This window comes from Cupressus sempervirens, chromosome 1 (genome assembly GCF_028749045.1).
Source record: "Cupressus sempervirens isolate cs-2001-9-10 chromosome 1, ASM2874904v1, whole genome shotgun sequence".
Lineage (NCBI taxonomy): Eukaryota > Viridiplantae > Streptophyta > Pinopsida > Cupressales > Cupressaceae > Cupressus > Cupressus sempervirens.
In genome coordinates this window covers 31,130,557-31,152,047 of record NC_143118.1, presented here as the reverse complement: position 1 = coordinate 31,152,047, position 21,491 = coordinate 31,130,557, and the positions used below count along the sequence as shown (strand labels likewise).

Below are 21,491 nucleotides of genomic sequence, written 5' to 3'. Positions count from 1 at the left end.
AGACTAACCCAAAAGCTTGATAATATAAGGAGAAACGTTAAGGGCTGGGCTAAGAGTTCCTTTGGAGACTTGTTCAAAATCAAAGGAGAAGTGGAGGAAAAACTTAAAAAGCTCCAAAGGGAGATTGCTAAAGGAAAAAACCTAGAAAGTGCAACTCAGGAAGAAGAGGAATATAGAAAAAAATGGAAGGATATTATTTTGAGGGAGGAAATTTTTTGGAAACAAAGATCAAGGGTCCAATGGTTAACTAAGGGAGACAAAAACACTACGTTTTCCCACAGGTTTGCCTCCAATCATAAAAGAAGAAACACAATCAGCAGGTTGGAAGGAGAAGAGGAAAGGGTCTAAAAGGACCAGGAGGAGATGGGAAGACATGCGGTGAAATTTTTTAGCAAGGCTTACATTAAGGATAACAATGCAGGAAATCAGGTTATCAGAAGAAGTTTGATTAATACGATCCCACAGGTGCTGGGTGCTGTGGAAAACAATCACATTATAGGAAACATCATGGAGGAGGAAGTGAAATGTGTTGTGTTCTCTATGAAAGCTTATAAGGCCCCAGGTCCAGACGATTTCCCTCCAACTTCTTTCCAACACTTTTGGGAGGTTGTAAAAAGTGAACTAATTTGGGCTACCAGAGACTTCTTTAAAACAGGGAAGATGCTGAAAAGGATAAATAAGACTTTTGCTTTAGTCCCTAAAACTCCGACACCCATGAGCCTTCTAGATTTTAGGCCTATAAGCCTATGCAATATAGTGTATAAGATCTTTGCCAAAGTTCTGGTCAACAGGATAAAGCCATTCCTGGAAAAAATAATTGGTACCCCACAAAAGGGATTTGTTTTGGGAAAACAAATTCTAGATGCGGCAATAACCACCCACAAGATCATTCATTCCATGGAAAAAAATAAAAGACCTGGAATGTTTTTCAAGCTGGATATCTCCAAGGCTTATGATAAGGTGAAGTGGGACTTTCTCTATGATGTACTCGAAAGAAAGGGGTTTAATGACAAAGTTATAAATCTGATTAAGATGATGGTAGGCATGGTTTAGTATTCTATTCTTCTAAATGGCTCCCCTTGGGGCAATTTTGGAGCGGAGAAAGGACTAAGATAGGATGACCCACTATCTCCCTACCTATTTATTATGGTTGCTGAGGTCTTGAGGAGGTCATTCTCTCAACTAGTTAATACGGGATGTGTTAAAGGGATTAAACCTACTACCACTGCTGATACTGAAGTGCTGCAGCAATTTGTAGATGATACATTCATTTTTGGAGAATCCTCTGTTATGGAAGCTGAAGCTTGGAAGACTATTCTCCATAACTATGAAGAAAGTTCAAGCCAGCAAGTTAATTACTATAAAAGTAAGATCTATTTCTTGAATACTGATGCCTCATTACAAAGGAAGATAAGGAACATTTTAGGTTGTCATTCTGCCAACCTCCCGGATACTTATTTTGGCCTACCGTTAACCACTAAGGAGGTGACTAATGACTTCTGAAATACTATAGTGGAAAGAATTCAAAAGAAGCTGGCAAGATGGAAAGGAAAAATTCTAAGCAATGCTGGTAAATTACAATTGCTCTTGGCGGCTCTTCAAGGCATTCCAATTTACTCTATGTCCCTTTTTAAAATTAACTAGAATATGGCAGACAAAATTGAGAGAATACAGAGGAATTTCCTCTGGTCAGGAATAGAGGAGAAGAACAAATTGAGCCTGGTCAATTGGGAAGAGGTTTGTAAACCAAAGGAGAAAGGGGGGTTGGAAGTAAGAAGACTACGTGACCTGAATAAGGCCCTCTTTACGAAGATTGGCTAGAGACTGGGACAAGATAATACTGACTGGGGTAATATTATGAAAGCTAAATATTTGTCAAATTCCCTATTCACTTGGAATCTCTTTAATAATGATCTCCCAAGAGGTTCCAAAATCTAGATGAATATTGTCAAGAGTAGAAGCTTATTGAGGGAAGGGACAAGGTGGATAGTGGGGAATGTGCATAGTATTAGATTCTGGGAGGATAATTGGATGGGGGGAAACTGCTGGTTTACACCAAATTCAAAAGACTAATGGAGTTACTTAAGGAAGACATGGGAAGGAAGTTGGAGGACTATATTGACCAGGGGAGGAAGTGGAAGAAACCATATAAAGACACTTACTCCCAGGAGGATATTCAGCTTCTTAAAGAGTTGGAAGAGTTGTTAGGAGCGCAAAGACCCCCAATTCTAATCCAGGAGGATACTAGGGTTTGGGACTTAACTTCTTGTGGCAATTTTACAGTCAAATCGGCTTACAAACACCTCTTTAGTAAGGACTTCTTCCCCTCACTATGGAGTAAAGTTTGGATTAGTAACCTACTCCCTAAAATTAATTTTTTCTGGTGGTCTATTCAGCATCGTAAAATTTTAACTATAGACAATCTGAAAAGAAGGGGTTTTTCTATCACAAACCGATGCTATCTCTGCAAAGAAAAGGAGGAGAGTATCTCTTACCTATTCCTTGAATGTCAGTACACCTTAAAGATTTGGGCTATGGTGTGGGAGAAATTTGTTCTGAATTGGATTTTGAAGGACAACTTATGTCAATTTGTGGAGAACTAGAGTTGTTCCTTCTGTCACACAAAATTGGTTTTTATGTGGAGAATTGTTCCACCATATATATGCTGGCATATATGGAAAGAAAGAAACAATAGAATATTTCAAGAGGAAAAACCTGTGGAGTTGGTTACAGGAATCATGGAGAAATTGCTGAAGGAAAATATAAGGGTTGCCAAATGTAAGACACTGAAGGAAGAACCAGGTAGGCAAGAAGGTCAAATTGTAGAAAAATTCGGTATTCAAGAGGCTTTTTATCTTTTTGATAACTCAAAAGTGTTAAAGAGACAACAATCGAGATGGAAAAAACCAACCCTAAAACAATTTAAGCTAAATTTCAATGGAGCCGCTAAAGGAGGTATAGGAGCGACGGGTGGAGTGCTGAGAAATAGGAATGGTGATGTGTTGTTAGTCTGCTCTGGGAAGGTAGGGGGAAAAAGTAATAATTTGGCTGAAGCAATGGCTCTGTTTTGGGGTCTTCAGCTGATCAGTGAAATGCAAGTTAAGGAAATAACCATTGAAGGGGACTCCAAAATAACTATTGATATGGTAAATGGAGTTTCCCAACCGAGATGGAATAGTCAGACTATCATCATGGACATTAGGCATATTTTAGATGGCATGGAGAATGTCCACCTATAGCACATCTACAGAGAAGGAAATAAGGTGGCCGATGTTACTGTTGTCATGGGGTTTGAACTGACGGCAGTCACATGTTGGAGAAATATGGAAAATCTAAACAAGGATATTAAGTCCTTGATACGCAAGGAAAGAGGAGGGAGTATTAATTGATTTTGGCTACAAAAATAAAGGTCAGGGCAAAATTTGGCATTTCTTCCTTAGAAAGTCAAAATTCGCTAAATGGGATAATGAATGAATGCAAATTAAGGAGTGTGTCTTTTTTCCATTATGGTAACATAATGTGGAATTTAAATTACTTACCCTTTGAAAGTACGAATAATATCATTATTCAGACTGTCATAGATTTTAGGGATGTAAAAATTATGATGTCTAACATGCACCAATCCCATAATGAATTTGTTTGGGATTTTGAAGTGTCTCGAAAATGGGCTTGTAAAATTATTTTGCTCATTGCAGAGAGGGTCAGGGCCAATATTATTCACAGTGATATTGAAGACAAGGAGGTTTAGATGCGCATCACTAAGGTGCGGGAATCGGAAAAGGGTGGGGAAGAAATGGGTGGAGATTTGAATAGGCTAGAGCCCACAAAAATGGAAAATTTCAAAGATAGAATGGTTACCTAGTTCCTGTTAAAGGGGGACTTCTACCTTAGATGCAAGCGATGGCGGGGTATGATGAGAATTGTTCTCTTCAATTCTTTAATGAGTGGAATGACCTCAAGGTAACCATAAATGGCATCACATTTCAAAAGAATGAGGAAGTAATTGCAATGGCCACCGGGCTGTCTATGAAGGGGAAAAAATGGAGGAAGGTCACGAAAATGGTTGATGAGGCTAGTATGAGCAGTTTTTTTGCTAATGATGAAGAACCAGTGCTCTACAGAGGAGGATTTAAGAGGGATAAGTTGTCGGTCCCGTGGGATGACATCTGCCTGGTACTCATGAAATACCTTACGCTCGAGGGCAGGTTTGGAGTTTACTACTACTACCACTTTCCTCTTTTGAATCATTTTAGAAATAGGGATTTTATTTCTATCTCGTTTTTTCTATTACATTCTCTAGAGGATATGGTTACTGATGTTAGGAAGAAGAGGAACAAGGGGCATAATTTCACCATTATTCACCAAGGCCTGATCTTTCACCTGTACCAATTCCATCTGGCCCTTTGCTTAGGAAGACTCGAAGGAGGAGGGAGGAGAAGCTCAGGAAGACTTGCCCATTCATTCACCAAGGACTCGGAGGAGGAGGGAGGAGGAAAGGGTAGGAGAAGATCAGGAAGACTTGCCCAATCCCAGGCAAGGTATAAGAAAAATTCTAATAGATTTAGGGTTGAAGAGGTGGAGGAGGGGAGCTCTGAGAATAATGACAGGGGGAGGGAGGAGGAGAATAACTCTAACTCCAAGAGAGAAAAAGGGAAAGAGGAGATAGAAAAGAGCGAGAATTTTGTTGACAATGCCCGATGTCTGCTGGAAACGCCATCACTACAGAGACTACCTATGTTTCCGCCAGCTATACCCTGAAACCCATTACTTTCTGTGAAGATAGTTGCAAAGTGGATACCTCCCCCATTATCATTTCCTCCCCGGTCAATGAAAAATCCAAGGTTTATACTAACCCGAAGGTTTTGCAGGATGATAACTAGGCAGAAAAAGCTAAAGAGGAAGTTAAAAAGGCGGAAATTGAAAACAAGGAAAAGGTCGAGGAGCAAAAGGAAGTGATTGCCCAATTGGATCAAAGGGTTAAAACCTTAGAGGAAGGGTACTACACCTTCTCTAAATTTACCCTAAAGGTCACTCATGTTGTTGCTACCACCTTCCAATTGCCTGCACAAGAGAAAGAAGAAACAGGGATGGACATGGAGGATCATAAGCTCCTCTATAAGCTTCTTGCCGATGATTGGGCTCGGGTTTTACTAGTGGGGAAGGGAAAGGAAAAAATTGAGAAATAAGTTAGCAGTTTTAAGGGATCATTGGATCCTAGTTGTTTTATGTTAGCTTGTTGTTACTTGGGTTGGCCTGGTTGTGCCAATAGTTTTATATTATGAACTACAGTAGTATGGTTAACATTATAGACTTCTACTATAGATTAGATGGTTCTGTTCATAGTAGTATGCTGGTTAGTAGTTTGGGTAGAAATATAGTGGTTTAGTTACTTCTTAGTTTGTTTTTGTTTTAGTAATGTTGTCTGCTGGCTTTTGCTGGTAATGTGCTAGTTACCAACTTTTTGGTTGTAATGGCCGACCCCCTTGTTTTTGGTCGCTTTTTATTTCAAAAGACTGCAAAGAGCCATGAATTTTTTAAGGAGAAAAATCGGAAATACCAAATATGATTTTTGAGGTGAAGAATCGATCAAAAGTAGATAACAGAATCCAAGACACAGATTCAAGAATACAGAGCTTTGGTTTTTTAGGAAAATTGGTAAAACCTAACAAACAACCTTTGAGGAAAAAATTAAAAACCCACAAAGAAATCCCACGCAGCTTTGCGAATTACAGAATCGGAAATTTTTATGAGGGAAAATAATTATAAAAACTCATCAGAAAAATCTTCATGCAGAAAAACATGAGGCTTTGGATGGTAAAACAACACATGCAAGTACATGCAACTCTCAAAAATCAAAGACTTTCTCTATAATCAAGAACTCATGGTATCAAAACCCTCAACCAATCTTGTGATTTCCAGCAAAAATCTTCGAAGATGAACCACAAAAGTTTCATAAAATAACTCTAATGAATTTAATTTCAAAAACTCGAAAAACAAATTTCTGGAAAATATTCAAGATCAAAAGATGCTCGAATTTTACTTAAAAAATTCACCAAATTTTATGAAATCCTATCGATTTTCTTTGATACCATGTTATGGTAAATTGATCTTGTTGTAGTTGTATTAAATAGAGGAGATGAAAACTCCTTATATAGATTTTAAAAGACAATGTTTCTAAAAGAAACAATCATGGACTAAAGATAGAAATAGAAACTGGCTAATAAACTGAAGAATAGCTAAGTTGACCATTAAAGAAACATTATAATATTCTAATATCTACAAGTAGGCTCCCTCGGAGCTTCAGTACCCTATCCATATCCAATTTGTTTGAACAGCAATCTACAAGTAAGCTCCCTCAAAGCTTCAGGATCCTATCCATATCCCATTTGTTTTTGGGGAATGGAAGATTGCTCAACCCATAAGATGCTTGTGCATCATAATTGAGCACCGAACACCTCAGTAAGGGCACACAAATCATAGTTAGTCTTCTACTAAGCAACGTGCTAGCTATAAAGGACAACCAGAAAGCCATTATTGGATTGTCTAAACAAGAAGGATGAGCTAGCTATTCTGCAGCATTAATAACAAGATGTTCTTAATAGAACAGAGGCCATTAAAAAAATTCTTACTGCTCATAAACAACATATTTAATTAGGCTTAGCTTCCAGATGTACTGTTAGTATTTAGATTGCATCAAATAACCATTAACATAATTAATAACAATTAATATTTTAAAATTGAGTACTATACTAGAAAAATCTAAAAATGCAATAGCTAACATAATTAAGCTGGATAACAAAACATTTGTTATGCTGATAAATAACATAACTGATTACAAACTTTTGGCAAAGACTTCTCTCAAATTTCATCTCCACGGGTATATAAATGTAACCTCAGGAAGATAATATTAAGAATTTTACGATATGCTAAGCAAAATTGCACCTCAGTAAAATGCAACTAAAAGAGTCTGGAATAAATGTATCATTGTATGCTTATACATGTTCCTAAACTTTAGAGCTCTACAGATGCATCAGCAAGCCTAAGCATTGGGCACAAAACTTCCCATTTCACAGTCAATGTCCTCTTCAAATTTTCTCTCTTATCTTTCTCTCATTTTTCTTGTGTAAAGGTAGCTGCTAAGAGATGTTCTCGACACTAATATATTATTTATTGCTAACTTTGAATATTCTTTTATAAAAATGTTATGTTCGTGCCCTTTTCTTGAGACTTATTCCCTCACTAGTTGGTTTTTTGAATTTTTTTAATGGTTATGTTTCTACTGGAAAATGTGCATGAATAAGTGTTAGAAGAAAGGATGTGGTTCAAATCTCAACTTATGTGTGCACAATTAAAAAACATTATTTATAACTGGACTATAAAATGATTGCAGATTGGACTTCTTAAAATTCAGTCTCAAGTCAATCCAGGTAATTCATTGTTTATATGTAGTAAATATTGAGTATGACTCGAACTTGCTATCCAGTTACTTTCATCTTCAAATTAATAATGCTCGTTACAACTTAGTGGTTTCTTATCACCAAAATGCTTGATTGGAATCATGCCTCATGGGGTGAAACTAGGCTGCCAGGGAACAGATTGACAAGTTCTTGTCACTTATACCACAAGAAGAGTTACAAGCTGCAAAATCTCAAATTATGCGGTGAAGCTGTATATCTGTTTCGATTTGGGATCTCTCCTCATGTGTTTCTGCTTCTCCTTTATTGTCAAAGCAGTGACTCAAATTGGAACATTCAGAACCATAGCATTTTATTTTTAGATGTTCATTGCTTAATTTGATGGAGACAATTGCATATATATTTCATCCTCAGGTAAACAAATTAGCATTCTGTTCATCTAGTAAGCAAGATTATTGCGAATATCATGAATTGGGTGTGTATCCATATTTATTATATCACACAAATGCACATATGCTAGCAAGCTTGCTTGCCATTGTGGAGAAAATGTACAAGAGCAAGAGTGTGAAGGTGAAGGAGATGGATTAAATGTATGTAAAAATGTTTTGCAAGATCATATATTAACTATGAGCTAAGTTGCTGATTCGGGTTCTCATTCGGGCATGGATACGGGATTGGGTACTTGGGTACGACAATTCTTTCCCCCTTTGCAGGTTTGGGTTTGTCCGTGAATTTATGTATGTTAACAAATCAAAATTACAAATATGAAAAAAAGAGTGATATTCATAAATCCATAATGGCCAATAAAACTATAAATAAATTACATGCATTGCTGATATAGTTTCAGATTACATGCATTACAAAATTGACATCAATCTGAACATGGTCAACAAACATAACTATGGGCTGGCTTTTACAAATCTATCAACAGTAATGTACTCAATTCTACAAATTAAAAAATCAATCCCTGATCTTCAAATGAATTGAAGTAGATTGCTGTTAACTGCTGTCATAAACTAAGTGCATTGCAGAGACCAATTTTGACTTGAATAATATTACCAAGCTGTTGCATGACACTATCTGAAGCTGATAAAAGAGAATGTTGATGAACAAACAAGAAATACATATATAAATTGACCTATCTCCCTGAGGAACTTACTGGGTGCCCAAGTTCACTGTGGGTCCTTCACATTAAGTACCCTGAAAGAAACAGTACCAGGACCCAGGCCTAAATAGAGGATTTCTTTACAAAGTATCCCTTAATCTCAAGTTATGTTATTTGTATATCAACATTTAAAAGATGAAGAAGTTAATTTCAAACTGCTGAATGAATTACAGGAGCACTTAGATACGATTTTACTCTCCATGAGCTACAATAATATTACAAGTGGCTTGAAACTACTTTTATTTAGTCAAAATTGCATATTTGGACGACCGCACTGAAATAATTATTATGCCGAATTTGCAATTCACATAAAGAAAATACATACTTCAGACAATAGTAGCAGTTATTGTTCTTAACATGCAAATGCATCCATCCATGTGTTGATGCATGTATGAGAGATGCATTCGTGGGCTTTTCTTCTGTTCAACCCACATTGTACATTATATTGAATATCAATGAAAAATTCATTGGAGGAGATTCAAATTCAATTCTACATGCAAATTAAAAGCACAATTACTTTTAAATGAAATATGTCATTTATATGCTGCATTGTTTAAATTGACAAATTTTGTAGAGATTTCATCTCGTTAGTCATGGACTGACCTAATCCTTGTAGACTGATATTTCTAAATCCACGTGTCAAACTTTCTTCTTAATAACTTCTCAGTTTATCAGAACAGTTTTGGGCATTCATCCATTGTGTTTAATGGTTTTATTTTCATTGCATTTTCAAATTCTTAGTAATATTGTACATCATTGACAAATTATACTAAGCAGCATGTCGCATGGTGGTTGGAATTGTGTGCCCAACTGTGCACTGTGTTAATGCAAATGTCAATATTATAACAAATGTTGTAAATAAAAATATAAAATATATATTTCACTGGAACTGATAATGTATTTTTTACTAGAACTGTATGTTTCCCTCGAATACATTTGTACAATAAATAAAACTAAATCTACAATTTTAATACACAAGATTTTTACAACTTAAAAAAAATCATGCGAAACAAAAACTGAGTTTGCAAGCAAATTCTCTACGATTTTTCTACCAAATTCCAAGAGAGATTCCTAAATTTAACTTCGTGAGCATAAATTATATTTTTCTAACAAAAGTAACAAATACCTTCAACCAAAAATTATTGTTACCTAAAGTATAATCTGGAAACATCACTTGCAACGATGCAAAGTGCTTGGAAGGATCTTTGACATCTGTAAGAATTAAAAATCTGAGACCATGAGCAAAAATTGTAGCTCTAAAATCCCTCCTCTCAAGAAAATAAATTGTTGGTGGTCTAGGCGTGGTACAAATAGGCTAGGTAGAGTGGCATCCAGTTGAGATATAAGCAACACAAGGGTGGTGCCACAAGGCTAGACAAAATAGAATCAAGGCCTAGATATGGGTAACAGAGGGGTAGCACCACAAACCTAGCCATAATAAATATTGAAGCTAAGGTAGGTAACACGAGGTTGAGCTTCTACAAGCTTGCAATAACTAAGGGCTTAATTGTGCTAACAAAAACTATGCATATTGTCGACTCAATCTAAGGACCAAAGAAATATAATGTGTACAACACCCATTAGATAATATGCATCCAACATCTAGGTGACATAGGCAATACCCTAAAAAGAAAAGGAAATTAAATTTTTCAAATCAAATGAACATACCTTGTAGGCACAAAGTGTTTGCTATAGAAAATTTTGCCAGCAATAAATCAAATAGATCACTATATACGAATAACAAGAATCATAAAACTATACAAACCCCATGATTAAAGATGGTAAGACCTTGAGAAAACCATTTTATATTAACTATCTGGTATAGGAGCATCCCAAGGCTAAAGAGAAGCAACTTGAAGAATCGCGGTATGCCTCGAGTGCATTTAACATAATTAGGTGGCATGATGTATCATAAAATCCTATGGACTAATTTGTGTCGGATTGTAATGTTTTAAACCCATTTTCTAAGGTCATTGACATGTTAGGCATGTATAAGCCAATATGGTCAATCTTGGTTAAAGGTTTAGTAGATGGTTAGGAAATGTTGATTTAGGTCCTTAGGAGTGTTTTTGGTCATGAATGAATAATTTATGAAGAATTTTAATTGTCAAGATGGAAAATTGCAAAGTTGTCACAAAAATGCAAAAGTTGTCAAAATGTTAAATGACAAAATAATGCAACTTTTACAATAAATGAACAACTTCTACCCAACAATCATGTAAGTTTGAAAATCAATAGGGGAAGTTGAAAGAAGTATATTTTGAGATTAGTTGGGTTGAATGCATGATTTACTTGGAGTTTCAAAGGGAGAAACATATACAATTGACTTCATTTTTCCTAAAACATCTCTTATTTTTGTTGTGTAAGACCATATTTTGATTGACCAGACTTCCTAAGGCACATGGTAGAGTAGAGGGATGAATTACCTCTTTGTTGGTGTTGGTTTAGTGAGTAGTCATTGTGTTTTTGGGGAGATATCTTCCATTTTGTGTAAATTGCCCAAAAACCTAGTTTGTTTAGGGTTTGGAATTTAAACAGGGCTTTCTTAGCTTTCCACATTGTAAATCCATGGCCTTTGATGGAACATTTTCTTGTGAAGTGTACTTTAAAATGCATGAGATCTCAAACTAGGAAATGAAAGTGATGAGAATAAATGAGCATTGAAAGGTTAGACATCTTCATGTGATTGATTAGGAGCAATAGCATAAATTGATTACAAAAGAACAACCTAGTGGACTAGACCATATTTAATGTTGGATTTGGTGTTTTGGAGTATCTATAGAATTGGAAAAACCATTGGTTTGAGGAGGTCGATCAATTTTAGAGGGGTTGCTTTGTTAAAGTGACATAATTCCCTAATTAGGCCTCCAGTAGCAATTTGAATTTGAGACCCTAAGAAGAGAAATCTTTAACCAAATTTGCAGTATGTTTTGAAGGGATCAAAAAGGTGTCTAAAATTGTAGTTTGTTTGTGCATCACTTTGGGAACTTTGAAAGCTAGGAGGGAAAAGCCCTCCTAGCAAGGCTAGTAGGAAACTAGGCCTTTGTGAAACAAATACTCTGAAAGGAGTAAGAGGCATCAAAATTGTATTGGATGTGGGGTTTTTTGGTTCCTTACAATCAATTGAAGATGCTTGGATAATTTTAGTCCATTCCTTTGATGATGAAGTCATAATATGCCTTTATATGAAGACTTAAGTATTGTTGAAGTGGTTCTAGGACATAGTAACCTAACCAAAATGACCTTGGACAAAATAACCCGACACAATAGCCCAAGGGCAAAATATTTTAAGGTCATAATAGCCCAAGTCAAAATAACACATGGTCAGAATATTTTCATAAGAATGTAGAGAAAGGAAAGCAAAAATTATAAATAACATATGTTGCTATAAAACATTATTTTTCAAATGTTCAATTGAGTGTCAAATTATGAACAATTCCCCTTATATAATCTAAAATGTTATGATTATCATAACCATCAATCAATCTTTTTAGTCTTTTTTTAGTTCACGAAATTTTTTCTTCCTTGGTTGCCTAGTGTATTGAACCATGTATATTTCTCAACTATATTCTCTTGGAAAAAATGCTCTCTTTTTAATGATTTGATGAGTTTCCATGCCGAGTTGTGTGATGCTTGAAGCAATTCACTAAATCTTTTGTGTCATCCCTCTATACTATTGGTTTTTGGAAGATAATCTTGAATAGTTAAATAGCAATTCCACAATATGATTGGAAACTTGGGTCATAGCCTATTGTCTCTTCTAACTAGTCCAGCAATCTATGTCTCTTCAAAATAATCAACAATGGGTTGTAGAGTCTTCTAATGCTCTGTATTATGAGGAGTGTTTCAAATGCATCAATTATGTCTATCCAAGGCAATAAAGCTAATGCAACACGTTTCTTGATCTCAAATACAAATACTTTGTCAACATTGTAATGTGGTTATATTAGACCTTCTTCTTGAACTTTCCTCCCCAAGAATTGAGAGAAATGGAAAAAATATTTTCCAATAATGACATTTGGAAAATTTTCAAAAACAACACCCATGAAACTTGATTCAAAACCAATAAGTAAACTAGTTGGGTTTAGATTAGCTTGAAGTTGTTTTAATTCTATAAGTACTTATGTATAAGTGACTCTTGTTTTATCGGTCATAAGAATAAATGAGCAAAAATATTGCATCATTAATAAAGCCATGAATAGTGCACAACTATTAAAGAATGACCAAAATAGCCTCTATAGTGTCTTACTATCTCTTCTTTTATCTTACTTTTACATGATATATATTCTAATTTTCTAATTTATTTTATGTCATTTCTAGTCGTATGCAATCATAATCATGAGTTGTTTCCGCAAGCTAAAAATATCAAAAGGTTAGGCAAGGTTAGATACAAAATTAGACATTTTCAAGTAATGTAAGAAAACAAGTAATTTCTACCAGAACTTCTTATGAGTTAAAACAAGGGTGCACCCAAGAACCTTTTTTTATTTTCTCTTTTAAGATTTTGTAGGTATACTCACCTATCACAATGATCATGAAAAGAAAAATGCAATCTAATGTGCACTAATTAGAAATGACAAGTAAGTGGTTTGAGCACAAGTATGAAGAACTTGCTTCAAATCCTCACACAATGATGAATGCAACTGAAAATTCTATTCTGAAGAACACAAATTCAAGAAACTAACAAACTAGATTCAATTGCAAGTTAAGCTAAGAATGAAGGTATAGGATTCAATAAACTATGAAATGAATTCTTAGCTATTGTGCAAGAATTGAAAGCTAAGATGTGATGAAATGCAACAAACTGAAGAATTGAAATTCTAAGAGTGTTATGTGTCAAGTGCTCTAAGTGCTTTGATGCAAGATGATAGTTATTAGCCTACAAATGGAAGAGATACCTCCTTATATAGAAATTCAATAGGATTGGATGGAAGAGATTAAGAGGCTATATAATGGATGACAAAGATTAAGAAGAAAAATCGAAGTGACTAGGATGAAAAGACAAAAAGAACTAGTGAATGGGATTAAGAGGCAAAACATGCAAAGAAGAAGATTCAAAATGATTGGAGGAGAAAAAAGATGTAGAGGTGGTCACCTTGGAAAAGGTGATTGTGCACATGATTAAAGTTAATCCAACTTTTAATCATAACTGGTGGATAATTAACCAGAAAATGGGATTAGAAAAATGAAAATGTAATTAAATTAAAAGAATTTTAATTTAATGAAGGTTTAGATAAACTTTAGGCTAGTAGATGAATAAAATAAAATAAACTTATCTTATAAAGGGAAATAGAGGGATGATATATTAAAATTAATTTAATATATTAAAGATAGTATTTAAATAAAATTTAAATACAAAAGGAAAATATATATTTTATTAAATAAATAGAAGAATATAACAATATTCTTGTGGATGATATCAAGCTTTCTCTATAGCTTGAGGATCGTTAACATCGAAAAGTGATCTTCAACAATCATCAACAAAAAAGTGGACTAAAAACTCTTAACATTCATCACTCTAAGAAAAAAACATTTTTAATCTCCAAAAACCCTTCCACTTCACAAAATCACAAACAAGAAAAACCCTTTGAATCATGAATTTTAATAGTTTTGGCATTTTGGCATCACTCCATGATGAAAAATGTAAATTCCTATGATACAAGTATAACAATGATTTGAAGAAGCTCTTCCTTGGATCAAACCAAAAATAGTCGAAGATCGACCTATTCATCATTCATAGAATTACTAATGGGTAAGAGTTGGAGGAAGAGGCAAAGAGAGATTCAAAAATGATACAACCGACCCAATACTGCAGTTAGTAAAATCACCTAATCCCAAAGGCAGATCTTCAAAAGCAAACAACACCACAAAGGATTCTCCATAGGAGGAGCGAAATAGAGGAATTCCTATGTCAGAACAAAACCCTAATAATGAAGATGATACATTTACTCGAGTCATCATCAACGGCTACTTTACCAAAGTTAACTTGCATCGATGTCTCATTTTGGGACAATATGCCTTTTGGTGTGGTCCTTTAATAGCTTACTCCAAATTTGCATAGTGGTTCCACAAAGATCTTAATCAACATGTAAGTATCACTATCCTTTCCATAGATTTATGTTATTTAGAATGTGAAGGAAACCAATGAGGATATTCTACATGCCCCATGGTTCTTTCTTGATGGGTTCTGTGTCAAATTCTTTAAGTGGTCCCCTAACTTTAGTTCTAAGATAGTCAAGAAGGATTTGATCCCCACTTGGATTTCCAATAAAAAAATGCCTAGTAGAATTAATGCATAGCATCCTTAAGAGAATAGGAGATTCAATAGGCCAAACAAAAAGTTTTGAAGGCAATTTTATTATGACCAATGAAGTTAAAATCCCCATTAATATTAAGACAAATTCAAGGAATCCTAACCCCATAAAAATTATCACAAATCACTCTATATATAATTTAACTCTAGAAAATTTGTATGGTTACATTCATGAAATTGCAATATTCAACCCAGATCCCAGATGGGAGTATGACTCTGCACCCTACTTCTCAATTTACATGTCATATAAACTAAATGTTATCGCACCCCAAATCACAGAAATTACTAATTTCAAAAATATGAATAACTTAGAACATCTCCTAAAGATTACCTTGGAGATAAACGGAAAAATTCTTGTAAAGAAATTAAAGAAAGAAAAATTGTAGAGTTGAGCCATGAAGCAGTAAAGATACGTATAGACCCTCCCTCATCCTTTATGAAGAAAAAGATAAAACTCTAGAAACTAGCAACCCTATCAAACAAATCACCTGATCAGACCAACTAGATGTTAATCTGGGGTTTGAAGTAGAAAATACTCAAACTAATTCAATATGTAGAAACATTACAATGGAAGATGCCACAAATATAAAGAATTTACAAAATCAAATCAAACTCATGGAAAAAGTTGAGCATAATATGGAAATCCTAAAAACATTAATGACTAATATTATTGTAGTTCATAGTCAAGCATGTGAAAAATTACTAACAAGGCATGAATTTAGAAAAAACTTGCCAAACATTGATGTAAGATGTAGAGAAGTTCACATCACACTAGAATTAGAGACATTATAAAACACAACAATGATTGCAAAACCTGGAAATGAAGTAGAAATTTTAGAAGATTTTTCAGAAAAAATGTCTCTCCTAAAAATGTCTTTCCTAAATAAAAATGTTTGTGTTGTCTGTACAACCTCACACTCATACTTGTGGTATCCTAACATACTATACTTGTTGCATCTAAGAGAGCACATGCCAATAATGCCTCTATGAACTGAGCCAATCAAAATAGTGTTTGTGCTGACAATAAACTCTATGATAGACAATTTTCTAAGTCCTATGTAAACTTCATCTTCGTGATTTTTTCACTTAATCCTAAATATATGTTTCCATAAATGACAACCTTATATAATCTACCATAGCGAAATTGCCAACAAAACACACAAAAATACCCTAGGAAAGCCCTTCTAGATTGAAGGGAAAAACCCAGCCACACAACAAAAGATCTCCTTTATTTATAACAAAAAAATCAAGCATACAATGTCTTTCGCTTGATGCGACATATATAACTGAGAGAGACTTCAGATTATAATTGAAGGTCTCTTCAATTTGCGAAAACATAATTCATTCTTTTCAAATACAACATTTAGTATTTTCATGCCTCAACGCATGTCGAATATTTAATATTAGAGTTTTAGTCATAAGTGTCATCTTTAGTTGAAGGTGACCATAATGATAATAACATCCATATTTCTAGACAAAAAAATCTCTATCGTAGCTACAATCTCCAACACTCCCTCTTAGCCAGAGAGAGATCTTTAGCTGAATAGATGCAGAAGGCTACAACTAAAATGTCAATAATAAAATCTAATTTCATAGATCCTATGGAATTACTCAACATAAAAAAAACTGCAAGAAACACAACCAACTTTCATGATGTTGTCATGGAATCTCTCAACATGACACTAAGAGAACAATTTACTCATTGTTGATAATCATGGAACCACTCAACATGATAGTTTTGTAACAATTACTCATAATCACAGAATCGCTCAACATGAAAAACTTGCCAATATAGCATTAAACTTTCATCATGGACTCACTCAATTTGTTGTCATATAATCTCTCAATATGACAAGTTAGTAATGTTTACAACTAGCATTTTACCATGGACCCTCTCAATGTGATACAATCATGGATTCTTTCGACATGACTTGCTACTCCCATCACAAAATCTCTCAACATGGTGACATCATTGACTCTCTCAACATGATGTTCACTGTGAATCTCTCATAAGTGAAAGAGTTATTAGGTTGACCTTATAACTAGCATTAATTTCACATGAATAAAAATTCATGATTAAAATAGAAAATAAAAGCATTAGAAGCATGTATAAGAAAGGTGGGGATTCCATGTGAACTTCCTCTTAATCAAGAACTTCATTGATCATCGTGAGAAGATGACAAATGAAACCTCCCTCATAAGTTCAACATGATTCTCTCACCGTCTCCCTCTTATGATCTCCTCAAAAAATAAATTGCTAATATCTATGTTGATGCCAAACAAAATTCATTCAACAATCGTTGTAGCCCTCTTGCTACAAATATCAAAGTGAATTTAATTTTTTTTTCCCCTAAAAGGCACTTCAACTTGACAACATCTTTTTGTTTCTTCTCTGGTTTATGCAATCTCTGCCTGTGTTTCTGCTTTTCATGTGACCCTTGCAAGCAAGCAAGTCTACGTTTTAAAATGCCCTTGAACTGTTTAATGTTGACCCAAATATATTCCCATGTCTTGCCGAGTGATGCCATTTTGACTTGACCTAAATGGTTAGTTTCAAAGTGCACCAGAATTTCTTGACCGTTTTTAACCAATGATATGGTTTGTTTTCCCAATTTATTTTTTTCTTGGCCAGAGCTCAGATTGCCTTTCTCTTGGTAAGGGATTCGGTAGAGCAATCGGCGAGGTCGCCTGAAGTTTTTATCGTGTTTAAAGGGATGATTAGTCATTGTTATGGTCCATTGAGATCTTATCAGCAGTTGGGTGTGAACTTGTTTCATTCAGTCTTCTCTTATTCGAATTGAAGACAACAAGCAAAAAGAAGCTGAAGTGTGCAGGATTTGGTGGATTGGATAGTCGGGCCCTCCGTCTACACTAATCAAAGGGTTTCAAACAGCACGGCACGGGTCTCATTTGCCTCCACACTACTCAATGCATGAGAATAGTGGGCGGCAGATTATTGGTTTTCTGAAAATATAGGGCACTAAGCAGGTAAGGGCACAGTGGGACCAGGACATCACACCGGAGCATCACAGTGGGACCAGGCAACAGACAGGCTCAGATTTCAAACAGGCTCGTTTCCAAAGGAAAAACAATGGCTGGGCCCAGCCCACAGCAAGATAGGGGTAGGCTTTTAAGCCAAGGGTTTCTAGGTGCACTTTTTGACTTTTTTTTTTGTTTTATATATTTTCTCTTGTTAGTTTTGTTTCATCCTTCTTTCCTTTGATCAATGGAAAAACAAATTGTGGATACACAAACAATGGGAAAACAAATGGTGGATATGCAAGCATTGGGAAAACAAACCATATCATTGGTAAAAAATGGTCAAGAAATTCTGGTGCACTTTGAAGCTAACCATTTAGGTCAAGTCAAAATGGCATCACTCGGCAAGACAGGGAAATATATTTGGGTCAACGTTAAACAGTTCAAGGGCATTTTAAAACGTAGACTTGCTCGCTTGAAAGGGTCACATGAAAAGCAAAAACACAGGCAGAGATTGCCTAAACTAGAGAAGAAACAAAAAGATGTTGTCAAAATGTACCCCCCTCCACACTTAGATGGTGACAATCATTTGCGTGGTAGCAGCAACTTTGTTGATTCTGTCACTTACAGCCCTACCTCCACACCTCTTGCATGGTGCCCATATCTTTATGTGCAAGAACTATTGAGGGCCAAGAGGAGGTTGGAACTCCTAGAGGCTAAGGAACAAGAAAGTTATCATAATATGCAGGTGTTAATAGCAGCAAATCAAACTCTTGCAGATAATAACAACATTTTAAAAGCTCAAATCTCAATGCTGCAAGAAACACTTTTAGTAGGGAAGCTTGAATGGTAGAACATGAAGGATGAATGGAAAAATATGAATGCTACATTGGAAACAAACAAGGTCACAACAAATATCAAGGCATCTCATTATAAGGAGAGATCGATTTTTCACACTAATTCGTTGGGAAAGGCAGGGGTTGAAGAGGAGAGGAGAAGTTTTTCAGAAGTCACCAAAACTTGGGACAAAAACAGAAAACACCTTGATATGGCAAGAGAAGAGGCAAAGATTTGTGTGAACACACAAGACGGAGAGGTCAAGGAAAGGCAGCATAGGGCATCCAATATAATTATCAAAGGAATAAAAGATTATGGGGAAGGCGAACACACCCTCAACTTAACAAGGGATTTCCTACAAGATGTGTTGTTGTGGCAAGGACAAATCTGTCAAGCTTGGAGGGTTGGTAAACCACAAGCTGAGCGAAATAGGCCAATCAAGGTAGTCATGCCCAGCATTAGCGACAAACAAAATTTACTTAACAAAAAACAACTCTTGAGGGGTTCTCGCTTTGTTATAGAGGAGGATTTAACCATGAGACAGCAAGTAGAAAGAAGAATGGAAATGGAAAAAATCAGAACAGCTAGAAATGAAGGCAAAAGATCTTGGATGTTCAAGGGAAAAGCAATTATTGCTCCTTTTGGCTACTGCTCCAATGAAGGGCAGCAAGAAGGCAACAAAGGTGTGACAACAAACACATTAGCATGTAGCAATACAAAAAGATCGGCAATCACGCTTAGCGATAATAACTCAACATCGAGTCTTTCACATCAAAACAATTAGCAATCAAACTTAACCCAGGCGTCCTTAAGTTTAGTTTGTTGGAATTGCAGAGGTTATCCATGGAGACGTGGGCTTGGGTTAGGACCTCTTGCGAAAGGAAAAGACATTATTTGTCTCATAGAGACACATGAGCGTGAGGGATGTAAGACCCCATTGTTTGAAGGCTACTGGAAGATGGCAGTGTGGAATGAGGTAGTGGAAAATGGTAAAGGTTATGGAGGTATAATGGTTCTAGTAAAAGAAAGGGAAGGTCGTACCATTCAGTTGGAAAAGACTGATTCTAATAAACAATTCATATGGCTCAAAATTGTGGAAAATAACACTCTTATCAGGATTGCAGCCTATTACTTTGCTCCACAAGTATCTAAAACTTATAAAAAGTGTGGCTTAGATCACAATGACCCCTATTCTGCATTAAAGAAAGATGTTGTTATTTTTTCGCAGCATGGGGATGTTCTTCTTGTTGGAGATTTCAATGCTAGGACAGCAAATTGGCAAGCAAGTATTTTCAGCTCCAAAGTAAATGATAACCCTATTTGGCTCACAGAAGAAAGAAATCATCAATGGGAAAGAATATCCGAAGATGCTAAAGGTTGCAATCATTTTGGGGAAGAATTGATCACTCTATGTGGCACATTTGATCTCATAATTTGTAATGGTTTGACTAGATGGGCTAAGTCAGGCACTTTCACTTGCAACGCATACAACGGAGCAAGTGTGGTAGATTATGTAATTTGTTCACAAAATTTGTATGAAAATATTGAAGAAGTTGCAATTGGAGAACACATTTGGGATCTCAAATCAGATCATAGACCGTTATACGTAAATTTGTATTGGGCAAAGGATAGGTGGATTGGAGCAAAAACCCAAGGCCCTCAATACCCCCCTTCTCAGGGTAGAATTTTGTTAACTTCAAAAAATAGTAACACTTTCAGAACTACTCTTGAGGAACTTTGTATGGGACACCCTATGTATAAACATGGTGTTAACAGTTATGATTTATCAAATTTGATTCATGAGGCTCTTTCAAAATGCAAGAGAGCAAAAAATAGAAAATTTGAAACTAATTGTTTTCCAGCCAATGCTTGGTTTGATAAGGAATGCAAGAGGGCTAGAAGAAACCTAAGGGAGTCAAATAAAACTAACCTTGACATTAAGGCCTACAAACAGATCCTAAAGAAGAAAAAAACTGATTTTATGTTCACAAGGAGAGAGGAGTTAATTTTCTTGGGCAGAAAAAACCCCAAACGTTTTTGGAAAGAACTCCAACCAAGGAGAAAACAAACTGAAAATAATAATATTACTGCCACTCAATGGTTTGAATATGCTAAGAAACTTTATGAACAAGAGGGTGGAGTGGGACAGCCACCTTTAGTCAATGATGATACAAATCTTTTCACTGTGCAAGAGATAGAGGCAGGGATTAAGAAGTTAGGTGGAGGTAAAGCAAAAGACCTTGTTGCGCTTCAAGCAGAATATCTGAAGTGGGGTATGAAAATTCTTGCACCACACATCACTGAAATTTTCAACAAAATTTGCCAAGAAGGGTTTCCGAAAGATTGGACAATCAGCCTTGCAATACCACTTTTTAAGAGTGGTGATGTTAACAATCCCTCCAACTACAGGACTATAATGATCAATCCCCTCTTTGCTAAACTTTTTGGCAGCATGATAGAAACTAGGATCAACAAATGGGCAAAAGAAAACCATAAACGTGCTAAAGGGAAAGCTGGTTTTAGGCCAAAGCACTCGACAGTGGATCATTGTGTCACTCTGAGACACATTATTGAAAAAGAATGAGAGAAAAAGGAAGAGGTATTTTGTTGCTTTGTCGACTTTAAAAAGGCTTTTGACACTGTCCCGAGAGACAAGCTTTGGTTTAGGATGGAAGAATTGGGGATTCCTATGCATCTCAGAGTTGCTGTTCATAGGATGTACGAAGAGGTGAAAGTTAAAATCAGAACTTTAGATGGCATTTCAGAATGTTTTAGGAGCAAT

At 35.5% G+C, this 21,491-nt stretch overlaps 1 protein-coding gene across 12 annotated transcripts in view; it reads left to right on the top strand.

Annotated features, from left to right (window-relative positions):
- The window catches only part of LOC149576021 (uncharacterized), a 311,989-nt gene extending 303,931 nt beyond the window's left edge, over positions 1-8,058 (top strand). For all 12 annotated transcript variants that reach the window (XM_089816148.1, XM_089816139.1, XM_089816147.1 and 9 more), the window contains 2 exons: positions 7,391-7,427; positions 7,581-8,058. In XM_089816148.1, coding sequence (XP_089672274.1) covers positions 7,391-7,427; positions 7,581-7,664 — 121 coding nt within the window. In that variant the 3' untranslated portion in view covers positions 7,665-8,058. The remainder of the gene's footprint in view (positions 1-7,390; positions 7,428-7,580) is intronic.
- The last annotated feature ends 13,433 nt before the right edge of the window (positions 8,059-21,491 follow it).